This window comes from Colobus angolensis, unplaced genomic scaffold (assembly GCF_000951035.1).
Source record: "Colobus angolensis palliatus isolate OR3802 unplaced genomic scaffold, Cang.pa_1.0 Scaffold65, whole genome shotgun sequence".
Classification (NCBI taxonomy): domain Eukaryota; kingdom Metazoa; phylum Chordata; class Mammalia; order Primates; family Cercopithecidae; genus Colobus; species Colobus angolensis.
The window spans coordinates 4,691,492-4,704,470 of NW_012120154.1; the positions used below are offsets into that span (position 1 = coordinate 4,691,492).

The 12,979-nt window shown below is 53.8% G+C and overlaps 1 protein-coding gene across 1 annotated transcript in view; it reads right to left on the reverse strand.

Moving 5' to 3' along the window:
• Positions 1 to 1,918: 1,918 nt before the first annotated feature.
• CSF2RB (colony stimulating factor 2 receptor, beta, low-affinity (granulocyte-macrophage)) overlaps positions 1,919 to 12,979 on the reverse strand; it is a 27,295-nt gene continuing 16,234 nt past the window's right edge. The window contains exons 5-14 of the mRNA XM_011964301.1: positions 12,689 to 12,846; positions 12,441 to 12,609; positions 11,747 to 11,882; positions 11,426 to 11,583; positions 9,357 to 9,496; positions 8,315 to 8,477; positions 6,866 to 6,956; positions 6,621 to 6,678; positions 5,697 to 5,800; positions 1,919 to 4,970 (exon numbers count right to left, since the gene is read on the reverse strand). Coding sequence (XP_011819691.1) covers positions 3,845 to 4,970; positions 5,697 to 5,800; positions 6,621 to 6,678; positions 6,866 to 6,956; positions 8,315 to 8,477; positions 9,357 to 9,496; positions 11,426 to 11,583; positions 11,747 to 11,882; positions 12,441 to 12,609; positions 12,689 to 12,846 — 2,303 coding nt within the window. The 3' untranslated portion in view covers positions 1,919 to 3,844. The remainder of the gene's footprint in view (positions 4,971 to 5,696; positions 5,801 to 6,620; positions 6,679 to 6,865; positions 6,957 to 8,314; positions 8,478 to 9,356; positions 9,497 to 11,425; positions 11,584 to 11,746; positions 11,883 to 12,440; positions 12,610 to 12,688; positions 12,847 to 12,979) is intronic.

The window sequence follows — 12,979 nt, forward strand, 5'->3', positions numbered from 1 at the left end:
CGGAGCCGGGCTGCCCCACTTTTATTGATTGAGCACCCTGGGTGCAGGTCGCCTTGTTGGAGTTGGGAAAGGATTGTTTTCAAAAGAAGGAAAGGCTCCCCCTAGGAGCAAACGACTGTCTTGGTGCAAGGGTTCTGTGTGATCAATTAAACATGTGAAATGCTTGTGAGGCCCAAGCTACTGATGGTCTCCAGCCCTACTCCTTCCTTATTTAGTAGGTTCTCAGGGTTCCCCACCATGAAGGGCTCTGGGCCTAGCCGTTTCCACCCAACACGGGCTCTTCCAACAGGAAATTCATGCCCCCAAGTTCCCCATGGGGGGACAAATGTCAACTCTGGATGGCCAATAGCTTCCCCAGTCCACTTCTGCTTCCTGTCCTCCCTCTCATCCCCCTAATAAGTTTTTTGTCCTCTTCCATCTCAGGGACAGCCTCCTGCAGGCCTTGCTCACCTCAATGATCACCTACTACATGCATGGCTCTGGGCTGGGTTCTCAGGGGAAGACAGATGAGGGAGCTGCAGTCCTCCAGGAAAGGTCTCTCAGGACTCCAATGGGTGAGAACCGTACCTTCATTGTTCAGCTCCCAGATAAACAGACATTTTTCAGGGTCACCTCTGATTCAATCTCCCCCGCCACCAAATCAATTTATTTGGTTTATGGATTTTTCTGTTTTGCCAACCAACATGGATCATCTTACAACCACGTATGGATCTTTAGGTGACAGACTTACCTTTTGAGGGCAGGCTCTGAGTCACAGGACTACAGTTCAAATCCTGGCTCTGCCCCTTACCTGCTGGCAGGCCTGGGGCAAGTTGTGTGACATCTCTGTGCCTTAGTTTCCTCAATGACGAAAATGATGAAGGTAGTATCTTCCACTTCCATAGTATCTAAATGAATTGATCTTATAGGTCACTCAAACGGGGCCTGCCAGGAATAAGCTCTCTATCACTCTCAGTTATTTTTATGGGGAATTCGGTCTCTATTTAGTTTTTCACTCTCATGGCTAGAGATCAAATACAGGACATTCAGTTATGTTGGAATTTCAGATCATAATGAACGATTTTTTAAAAGTGTGTTCTTTATCCTTCTTTCTCTCACTGTCTTTCCTCTTCCCTCTGCCCTCCTGGATTTTCCCAGAAGCGCCCTGCATCTCCCTCCATTGCGTGGTGTTCCACACGCCATCATGTACCCACTGCCGTGCCCCAAAGACCAAAGGCCCTTCTGTTTAGTAGAATTCATTTCCTTATGTTATAGGAATTATTTAAAAATTATTTGAGGCAGATAGAGAGGAAAAGGGGTCCTTGGGAAGTTTTCATTTCTGTCTTAAAAGCAGCTCCAAAAAAACGTTTCTTGTCTAGCAGGAAAACCCCGGCTCTTAGAGTCAGGCTGGCAACCTTTGATATGCAAATGTGGACCATTAGAAACCGGGTCCACCCAAACATGGGAATTCCCACCATCTTTTCCTTGTCCCTAGGTTTGCCTGGCAATATGGCCGCCCCCACATAGCCCCACCTGTGTAGAGCGCCATGGCACCCTGTATTTGCATATTAAAATGCTAGGGTGAAAGGGCCAGGTTTTTCAGGGGTTACAAGAATGACATGCCTGGTCAAACCAATCCCCTGAGCCCTATGCAAATCAGATACCGCCTCCTCTAGCATCCTCATATAACTGGCTAATTTCCGTGGCACTCTGTTTCCTCTCTCAGCTTTGGAGCCCCCCTCCCTCTGTCCCTTATTCCTTCTTTCTTGCCTATTAAGCTCTCCACTCCTTAAAACCACTCCATGTGTTTCCGTGTCATTTCATTTAAATCGGCGCAAGACTAAGGATCCTGGTGTTCCTTCAGTCACTGGAGCTGTATCACTTACAATAGAGCGACCCCTTCCTCCAGCTACACCAACACGCACACACAAATTCAGGGTTTCACTTTGTTTTATGTTACAGATATTTTATTGCAACTTTTCCCCTTTAACAGTGTCTGGATATTTTGGAATTAATATCTCGGACTTCTTTCTAATCCACATTGGTTCATCTTGTTCATTATGAACAGAGGATTCCACTTTACAATGTACTAAAATGTTGTTATGAATTTCAGGACCATTGAACATTCAAGTCGTTTATCATTTTCTTTGACCACCAACATTGCTGTAATGAACAGGGATTTAAGAGCAAAAGTAACGAGAGCACTTGCTTAACCACTTATGAAAACATATACAAGTAGAACAATCAAAATGGTGGATGCCATAGAGAGAACAAGGTAACAAAATAGGAAGCCTAGGGGCCGATGAAGCACATATACAAGGACTTCCTATATCATAAAAGTAACACTTCAGATACATGGAAAAAGAATTTCAATACCAAAAGGCACCTCCATCTCACATCCATACATTCAAAAGTAATTAAAATTTTACATGAAAAGTTGGAAACACAAAATGAACTAGAAAAAAATTATATACATTAGGACAAACGCTGCTTTGCAGTGGGAAGACCTTTGTAAATTTGACAGTAAAAGTGAAGAAGGAGTTTACTAGGGATCTGTTTGACATTACAGAAGCATTCACATTTATACACCATAAAACCTCAAATACAACATTATAAGACAAACTACAGATTTGGGGGGAAAACACTCCATCATCCATGAAAGACCGTATGTTAATAGTTGAAAAAACTTAATCAGAAAATGATAGCACCCAACAGAAGAAAAACCTTAATGTGCTTGGCCCAGTTAAAAAATACCAATCAACGCCCAAGATGCCTATAAAAAATGTGCAAACTGGATAACAAAAATAATGCAAATTAAAGCAATTTAATGCCATTATTTTTCATGTATCTGAAAGGCAAAGATTTAAAAGAAATGTAATCCTTGCTGTAGGCCCAGGCATTGACCAGCAGCCCCTCATCTGTGGCCGGTGGGAGTGAGAGTTGCCCGGTCTATCTGGAAGAGTGGCCGCCTGGGCCATTTGGACCAAAGGCCCTAAAGCATGTATGCCTTTGGGGCGTTTTCCTTTGTTAGGCAGTTTCCCCCGACTTTTCTGCCATAGACGTGGGTTCTGGACTCCTCTCCTGAAGTTTCCCAGGTCCCACCAGCCTGCCCATCACTTGGGCCGTTAACTTCTCTACCTGACATGGGGGCTCAGGGGACTGGAGGTCCCGCAGACATCACCAGCAGGGCTCCCCAGAAGCTCTCAATCTCTCATGTACGTCCCTTGCACCCCGCCCCCTGCATTACCATGCCCATTTCTCAGAATGACAATTGAGGCTAGTCTGAATTCCCTGAGCCTCACTGAGCGTGCCCAATCCTGTACCACTCTTCCAAGCCCTAACCCCCACTGTGCCCACCTGGTGCCTCCCGCCTCTGCACCCAGATGAGAATCATGTCATGTGCATCAGCACCTGCCGGGGACAGGCAGCCCACACAAATCCTAAACACAACCAGACGCGTCTCAGTCTGACAAGGCTCTGCTCAGACCTCAGCCTCACTCTCATAATAAATCAGTGGAAAAAGAAGGAAGAAAAATGGCAAAAGCAAGGAAACCTGATTTTAAAAAATGAGGGGGAGATGGAATGAGTATGTCTAGAAAGTTCTAATAATTCAGAACCTACAAATAAGTTAACCTGAGGGGAAAAATGTGTGCACGTACGCGTGTGTGTGTGTGTGTGTGTGAGCGCAGGGAGAGAAGTGACTTGCCGAAGGTCAAGGGGTCTGGAGCAAGGCTAACTCCTTTCCCAGGCCTCCAGCTACCTCGACAGGAGGCTGCCCCTTGGCTTTGCAGAAATGACTGAGGAAGGTCAGGTGGGAGGGAAGGTAAGCTCTCTCCGTCCCCTTGCCTGTCTAGGTCTGAGCATCTCAACACACCTCCCCAGGCTTGTTGACCTCCCAAGGGGGCAGAGACAGGTAGTCCTGCTGCTTCAGGACTTTGAAAAGCTGAATGACGGGCACCTGGGGCACAGCCTGGCCTGGGGGCTTCTTGACTTGAAAAGCCTGGTCTAGATCCCTGATCTCAGGACAGGGTCCCGGGGAAGAGGGTTTACTCCGTGGTGAGAGAGGGCCGGGGCTCAGGCCGGGGAGGAAGCAATAGTCGCCCACCTGCTGCAGGACAAGGAGGCCCTCGGGCTGTGGGGATGTTGGGGACACATCTGCCCGGCGTTCCCCTGGATTCAGGACAGGGCTTCTGACCTCCGGGGGGACAAGATTGTTCACTGGGGACCTGGGGGACTGGCCCTCAGTTGGAGGGAGCTCCACATAGCCCTCAAACCCTGACTTCACAGGGCCTGGGGCTCCAGGGGGTCCACTGGCCAGCCCAGGACAGAAGCTGGGGGTCTGGTCTGAGGGGATGCCCAGAGAGGGAACCAGGGAGACCGCCGAGGCCCCTGAGTGCGGGGGGAATACCAGGTCTGCAGAGGAGACGTAACCAGAGGCCACTCCAGGGTCCTCAGGAACCCCAGAGCTCGCGGGTACAGCCACAGGGCTGTCCTCTGGGCCCTGTCCTCCCACCCTTGGCCCAAGAGCAGGAGGGGCAGGGTCTCCCCCGGACTCCAGGGAGGAACTCCCTGCAGCCCCCTGGCTCGGCCTCCTCTCCACGTCCATGGCCTGGCCATGTCCCATCACCTGGGCCAGAGGGACCAGCTGCACCTGCCCCCCAGCAGGCAGACACAGGTACTCCAGGGACCCTGGAGGTGGGGACTTCTGGGTCCCACACGCCTGTGGGGGCTCTGGCTGGCCCAGGATGTCAGGCAGGGAGCGGCTGTGGGGCGGCCCCAGGTAGGGCCCATTGAAGTCAAAGCTGGAAACCTGCTTCTCAGGCGTGTGGGAGGAGGCAGGCGGGCCTGGCTGGGAGCTGGGGGGCTGCTCTGTGGGCAGATCTGAGGCAGCTGGAGTCGCGTCAGGCCCAGATGGTGGATCACAGACTTGCCTGAGGTCCTCTATGGTGAGAGGTGACACCTCGCTGTCCCCAAATCCTACAGGGAACACCCTGTGGGAAGAACATGGGCCAAAGAGTTGGGACCACCTTGCGTAGATGATTCGGCTCAGGCACAAGGGTCTTGGTGGGGTGGAGATGGTTCTCTGGAAGCCCTGATGTCCCCCAGAGCTCACAGTGAGAACCTGAGCGGGGCAGGGTTGAGGGAGCAGGGGCCCCAGAGAAGAACCCGGGACATGAATTCAGTCTCTCTGTGGCTCAGGAGCTCCATCCTCCATGCTGAGCTCAAGGTCTTCCTCCGCAAGGCTGGAGCCCTCTCCCTTTTGACCTTAAAGTCCATCCTCCTTCAGCACCAGGCTCATGCCCAGCCTGTGCACTGGGCCACCCTTCCATCATTCTATCAACCGTGCCACCCCCTTCTCCCTGCCGAGTCGGTGGTGAGCTGCTGGCTCAGGCGCTGAGTTCCGGGGAGTTTACAGCCCTTGCTACCCCGTGAGGCCTCTGCAGTGTGACGCCTCCAAGCCAACAGGGGAGGGGAAGGCCATCTGTTTCCCTCTTTCACTTCTGGTCACTTCCTTTGTCTGGCCCTCCCTAGCCTGGAAAGAGGAAGTTCTTCCTCACATCCACCCCAGGTGCCTCCTGCTTTAGTGCAAACCTGCCCCCTTGGATCCCTTCACAGTGAGCCACAAACAACCTCACCTGAGTCCCGATTTGCACAATGGGGCAGCTCCCCATATGCTTCCCAGAGGTCAGGAGTGATCCATGAGCCCCGACACTCACCCCTCCAGCTCAGGGAAGTGGCTGTCCCACGGCCCCTGGTGTGGGGGTCTCCCGCTGGTGAAGGCCAACATGCTGCCTGGGGTCCAAAGCTCTGCGCTCCCGTTCTGCAAGGGCGGAGACACTTGGGCCCGTGGGCATCAGGAGGCCCCCGAGGTGGGGGCAAGGCAGAGGGGGATGGGGGTGCAGGGGGATTCAAGGAGCCCCCAGACAAGAGAAGCATCTCCACTTCTTCAGGACTGGCCATGGCCTTTTGACACCAGCAAAGTGAGGCCCAGATAGGGGCTGGGACTTCCCGCATGTCCCTGACACCTGAGGACAGGGTCCTTTTCCTGTGATTTTTCTAACCTGGGGTGCCTGTCTCCATGCTCGCCCACATTTCTCCTCCACACCAGCCAAGAGAGATCCCTCCACAGGCAAAGCTGGCCCCGCCTGCCTGACTAAAGGGTTCCCATCACCCACATGCTGGTGTCTTCCCCATGGTCACCTCAGCCTCCCAACATGGCCCCCAGCCTCCTGTCCCATGCCCTCAGCTCCCTTCCTGAAGGGTTTCCGTCTCCACCCTCAAGATGCCCTAAGCCTGAGATGCCCTGACTGAGCAACTTCTGCCTCCTGACACCCCATCCATCCTGGTGGCAGGAACCCCCTCTGTGAGCCCACCCTGTCCCGGGCAGCCCCACAGTCAGTTCTCTCCACTGGGCTCCATGCAGAGCTCTGGCAGGCAGGGCCAGGCGTGGGTACTCCAGGGAATCCCAGGAACGAATTTCCAAGTCTTGGCCCCGCTCCCAAAGCTCCCAAAGCCCCTCTCCAGTCCACCTACATCCCTACCACCCAAAACCCACTGGAAGGGAAGGAGGAGGTGGGGACAGAGACAGGAAACGCAGGAACAGAGAAGCCCCCACCCCACCCCTCGCAGCCAGTTCCTACCTGGAACAGGTGGCTCTTGCTGGGGTTGGGGATCCTCTCCTCCCACTTTCTACGCAGCCTGGAAGACACCAGGGAGGTGACAGCCACCAGAGAACTCAGGGCCAGTTGCTCCCATGCTCATGTCCAGAGGGGAAACTGAGGCCCAGGAAGTGAGTGGCAGAGCAGGACCTGGGGGAGCTGAGTGGGATTCCCTGGTGCCCTCTGGGGTCTCGGCTACCACCTCCAGCCCCACAGAGTCCCCTCACCTGTACCCGTAGATGCCACAGAAGCGGAGGGCCAGGAGCACAGCGATGGTGAGGAAGATCACGACCAGAGCCAGCACCCACATGGGCAGCACTTCCAGCAGCCGGGGAGGAAGAGGAGTGTCAGCATCGGGGAGGGAAATCGACCTCAGGGCAGAGAGTGGGGTTGGCGCAGTATTCCCTAAGACCCTGCTCTGTGCAGGCCTAGGGCTCTGGAACTTAACTGCTTTGGGGGATTAGCAGAGAGAGGCCAGATCCATGCTGAGAAGGGCATTGGTCTGAACCCCCTACAGTGTTCAAAGTGCTGGGAGGACACAGGAGAGTCAGATCTTGTCCGGGATCTACAGCACAGGAGGTGCTACAGGGAGGGCAAGTACCACACAGTTCATGGCAATCACAGGGGACTTCCTGAAGGAGGTGGCGTATTAGCTGGGCCTCTAGTAATAGGAAGGATTAGAGAGGTGGAGATGGGGAAAGGCATGCTGGCAGAGACACCAGCAGGTGCAAAGGCACCTCTGGAGGCCCCTGATCCCTCCTGCTGCCCAGCCCTGAGCTCCCAGGCCAGGTTCCTCCATGACTCCCCTCTTGCTCCTCTCTTGGGCCCATTGGTCCGGCCTCCTTTCTACCTGGTTGTGGCCCTCTCCCTGGGCCCCTGCCACTACCAAGCCTGACTGTGCACTTGGGTTGCTCCCACTATCTCCTGTATCCTTACTCTCTCTGAAACCACCCCTTGGACTTGTCTTGTTCTACAGGAGTCCCCTGGTGGTCACTATGGTGAAAGGTGAGGGGTCAGTGCACGAGGCAAGTGCAGATAGGTGGGGAGATGAAGGAATCACAGCAAAACCTTGCAATCCAAGGACCCAGTCTGCGGCTCTAGATTTTCTTGCTTCCATGGTAACAGGAAACTTGGGCGGAGCAACCACAAAAACTTGGTAGTCCCAAAAGCTAAGAAATCAAGGGCCGTATTAACAGAGGCCTAAGTCCCTGTTTAAAGGAGGAGTGATCATGAGATCTGCTCTCCTCTGCTCCCTCAAGTCCTCACTTGCAGTCTGTATTGCACACCAGGTGTCACTTTCCAATGACTAGTGGCCCAAGGGAGGGAAGGAGGTCTGAATGGGGTGGGGTCTGGAGCCCCACATCTCTGTGCCCACACAGCCTGCACTCTCTGCCCAGCTGCACTGCCTCATGAAGAGTGGATGGAGAACTTCTGATTCCATGTCCAGTTTCTGCCTGCTTTACCCTTTGCCTCTTTCAACTTGCGGGTCTGCCGACCAGGTGGGAGGTGCTGTCTGCAAAGGCCTTCCCTTTCTATTTGACCACCATCTAATTGGGGAGAGGGCTCACCAACAAGTTGTTGCAGGCCTACTACAGCTACTGCATTGGGGATTATATGGCAGTGAGAAACTACGAGCTGGTCCTGGCCAGAAGCTCTGGACTCCAGCCTTCACCTACCAGACTCGGTGTCCCAGGAGCACACCTCACTCCAGTCGCTCCAGATTCCATTGTAGCCAGTGCGTGAGGTCCTGACCCTCACCCTGGCCCAGTATCTGGTGGAGGGCTCCAGGGCTGGCAGGGCCATGCTGTGGGCATTCTGGAGGGTCTCGGTCTTGCTGTCCTGTGGGTTGGCGCTGAGGGTGAGGCCTGGCCCGGTGCCTGTGGGAGCAGCTGCAAATCCCTCCCACCTGGACCCTCAGTTTCGCTGGCTCCCAGCTTCTGCCATGCCCCAGGCCTGCTGCGGCTTCTCTCTCACCACCGTGGATCCTCCCTAAGGGCCCACCCAGGGAAAGCACTTCGGATGGCAGCAGGGACTCCACCTCTCAGTGCAGCCCCTGACATTGACAACACTGAGGCCCGGAACCCTGAAGCCACCTGTCCCACCATCTTTTGAGCCTTCTCAGCACACCCACATTGTGGCCTTTCCGGGAATGGACCCTGAGAATGGGAGTTCAGGACCCCAGGGCCTGCTACTGGCTCCACCACTGGTTCACCTCCCTCCTAGCCTCAGTTGCCCCATTTCTAGTCTGAAGGTCTGGGGTTGGTTCTGTGGTTTCTGTTCTGGGCTCTGGAGGCAGGGGACTGAGTCCTGGCCTGGGCCCACCCCCGACTCATCAGAAGCAGCTCTGTCTGAGCCCCCATGTGTGTCCAGACGAGATTCCTCTGAGGAAATAACCCCAAACTTTCATGACTTTTGAAAACCTTCTTCCCAGCGGCCTTTCAACCCCTCCCTGCCCAGAGGGTCCTCTGTTCCCTGGGAACTCAGGGTCAGCTATTCATGTTGGCCAAGCCACGCCACTTTTCCGAACCTCAGTTACTTCACCAAGAGACGGGACAGTGATCTGCTGACCACACAGCCTAGTGATCACCACGTCCCAGTGGCTACCTCTCACTGGTCACCTGCCAAGGACCCGACGCCTTGCAGTTGGAACACCTCTGGTTGCTTTCTCCTCTCTTGCCCTCCCCAGTGTTTCTCCCCTCCCCGGGCAAAGGCCCTCACCTTCCACGTGGCCGTGTCTTTCATGTACTGGATCTCAAATGTGTGGTCTATGTGTTCATATTGCATTTTCATTGTTTCCCAGCGCAGACTGTAGCTGTCTCCATCCCTGGTCACGTTGAGGGATGGAGGGGCCATCTGGACTGGAGGGAGGGACACTTTTAGGAGACTCATCACACCCACCCTCCAACAGAGCATTCCCCGTGTCTCATGCTAGACACTGGGGCCATCTCCACTGGCACAAGACCCCAGGTTCTGTCCATGGTTCATCCTTTTCATCCCCACTTCACTATATGATGTTTTGACCTGAGTGGTATCCTCTTGGGGGATGCTGAGATACACTTGTTTTGTAGCGATGTGGCCCAGTGCTTGCATCACTCCTATTTTTTTTTTTTTTTGCAATAAAAATAAAACCACTATTAGTTGGTTCTATTCTAGGCAACCGGCTATTTTTTTTTTTTTTTGAGACGGAGTCTCACTCTGTCACCCAAGCTGGAGTGCAGTGGTGCAACCTTGGCTCACTGCAACCTCTGCCTCCCGGATTCAAGCGATTCTCCTGCTTCAGTCTCCCAAGTAGCTGGGATTACAGGCACCTGCCACCACGCCCAGCTAATTTTTGTATTTTCAGTGGAGATGGGGTTTCGCCATGTTGGCCAGGCTGGTCTTGAATTCCTGACCTCTTGTGATCCACTTGACTTGGCCTCCCAAAGTGCTGGGAATACAAGTGTGAGCCACTGTGTCCAGCCTGACTATGTTTTAGGCACTGTTATACATACTTATTCCACATGAATTATTCCACTCAATTCTAACAGCCCTGTGTGGTGGGTACTATTAACCTTCACTTTTCACAGACAGGGAAACTGAGGCACAGAACCATTAAGTAACTTGCCCTGAGGAAAGGCAGGTAAGCAGTGCTAGAGCAAAGATTGCGACCCCACCAGTGTGATGGGCTCTCTTGTCTGACACTCCCAGAGGTGCTGTAGGGAGATGGCTGAAGGCCAGGACCATTCACACGTTCTCATCACCAGAAGATCCCCAATACAGCAGCTGTAGCAGGCCTTCAACAACATCTAGCTGAGGCCTCTCCCCAGCGAGATAGTGGCCAAAGAGAAAGGGGAAGCTCTTTGCAGACGGCACCTCCCACCTGGCCGGCAGACCCACAGGTTGAAAGAGGCAAAGGGTAAAGAAAGCAGAAACTGGGCAGGGACTCAGAAGTTCTGAACTTTAATCTTGATTGGCCTACTGACAGCTGTGCAACTTTAAGTAAGTCACTCAACCTCTCTGAGCTTCAGTCTACCCAAAAGAAAAAAGAGAATGCTTATAACCTCGATGCCTTCACAGTATAAACATAATATGAATGCCTGTAATTTGTTGAGGCCTCTAATGTGCCAAGCATTATATGAGGCCCTTAATATATCCTGTGCGTTTGAACAATCAGAATCGCTTTTTCCAGTGAGGATCCCAAGAGAGTTAATGATAAATTCAAACCCAGGTAACTAAGACAAATTGGCCTCTGCCCTTCACACATGCTAAAGACTGGATGGAAGGACTTGGTCATCCTGAAACAATGTGAGAGGTTCCACTGCACTGGGGTCTTTGTTACATCACAGAAATGAAGCATATTAAACTCCAAGGATCAACACTATTTGTACACACCACAGACCCCAGCTGAAAAGTACATCATAGATCAATGACATTAAAGGAAGAATATCAGTCGGCGGGAAACTTTGGAAATCAGAAAGAGGAAAATCCAACGAGGAATGAAAGGGAGGGTTTTGGTGACAGGACCAGGAGGGTGTGGCTAGCGGTGGAGATTTGGAGAGCTGCAGGGTAGGAGAGGGAAGCAGACGAAAAGGACAAGAGATCAGAGGTTTAAAAGATCTGCTCCTGTTTTCGGCCACTGCCATCGTGGTTTCATTGCTTCTCTGTTCACTTTTGGTCACTGGACTACATCTCTTTGAAAGTGACAAACATGAAGACTTGGCCAGGAGGAACCCTGAGCTGATCTGGGTTACACAATGAGGGTGGGCTAGTCCCAGACCATCCCCACAGCGGGCTGGGAGCAAACTCACTGTTTTCTGAGCTCTTTATGCGTTTCTCTGCCCTCCTTGGCTGAACGGAGACGATGTATTGACTGTGGGTCCCGGGGTCGGGCACAGGAATCTGGCAGTGGTGCCTGGTGTAGAGGCTGCCGAGCCCCTCCCTCAGCACTGGGGAGCACTCTTCCTCCCTGAGGAGCACAGCAGAGTTGAGGGCAGGGGGAGGGAGGGCACACGGGAGGGAGGAGAGCTTGGGATAGGCTGTGGCTTCTGCTGGGGCCCCAGGGACAGAAGGAAGCGTGGAGAGAGCAAGGCCAAGAGGAGGGGAGGGGACGGAGGAAAAAAGATGCTCACCCTGCATCTGAGCTGGGCTTGTAGAAGAGGCCAAAGGAGACTGAGCTGGCCACCTCCTGCCTCACCTCCCAGGAGCAGCTGAGCACGGCGGCCCCGTCAAAGAAGCACTGCAGATTCTGGGGCTGGGCCTCGTCCCCTGGGAGGGAGACAGGTCCTCATACACTCCCTCCTTCATCCCTCCCATAGTTCTCGGTAGGTGCCCTCTGTGTGATTCATCACAGAGGTCACGAGCTCTGGGGTCAAAAGACCAGGACTGAAACTTCAGCCTGAACCTGCCAGCTGGGTGTCCAACAGCTCCGAGAGAGAGAGTTCTGTGCACCTGCACACCCTCCCAGAGAATGGAAATAGTATCTAAGTTTCAGTGTTTGGGGATTGAACAGAAAAACGTGGGTAAGCCCTGCACATCCTGTAGCCTCCATTAACACGCGGCTGCTAATAGCGCTATTGTTGTTATTATTGTAATTGCCGGTGGCAAAGAGCGTGCAGAAACCGGGAAGCCCAAAGTGAACAGATGCAGGGTCCTACTGCGCAGCAATCACAGTACAGGTGGGATGGCCCAGGGAGGCTCCTGGAAAGATGGCAGCAGGAGATCTGGGAAGCCCCCAGGTGGAGCCCAGGAACCCTGCTGTGCCAGGAGCTCCTGATGAGCCCACCCTCCCACCATGGGGCATTTCCTGGGCTTTGGCTCCGTTACCTGGCTGGGAGTCCCAGCGAACCTCTGGGCTCCACTTGCTGGGACGTCCGGAGAACCGAGAGCCTGAGGCCAGGCGGGTCCGCACTCGGGCCACATAGGTGCTGCTGGGCATGAGGTGCTCTGGCCCCATGGTGGCCTGGGAGGCGTTGGAGAGGAGGGTGGCTGCATCCTGTCAGGAGGCAGTGGGTGCTGAAGGAGGGGTGCCACCTATCCCTTTGGGCTGGGGCAGAGCTGGCCGTGGTTCCTACCTCCCAAGAGTCCTGGAGCCGCTTGTAGACCACCTCAAACTCCAGATCCCCCAGGGACAACCAGTGGCTCTGGGGCCTCCCAGGGGCCACACTCCAGGTCAGCAGGAAGTGGTCCTGGTCGGTGCTGATCTGCAGGTCCTTGGGTGCAGGAGGCTGGACTGGAGGGGGGAAGTGAAGGGCACCTAAGGGCTGGACCTGGTTCCTACCTCCCAAGAGTCCTGGAGCCGCTTGTAGACCACCTCAAACTCCAGATCCCCCAGGGACAACCAGTGGCTCTGGGGCCTCCCAGGG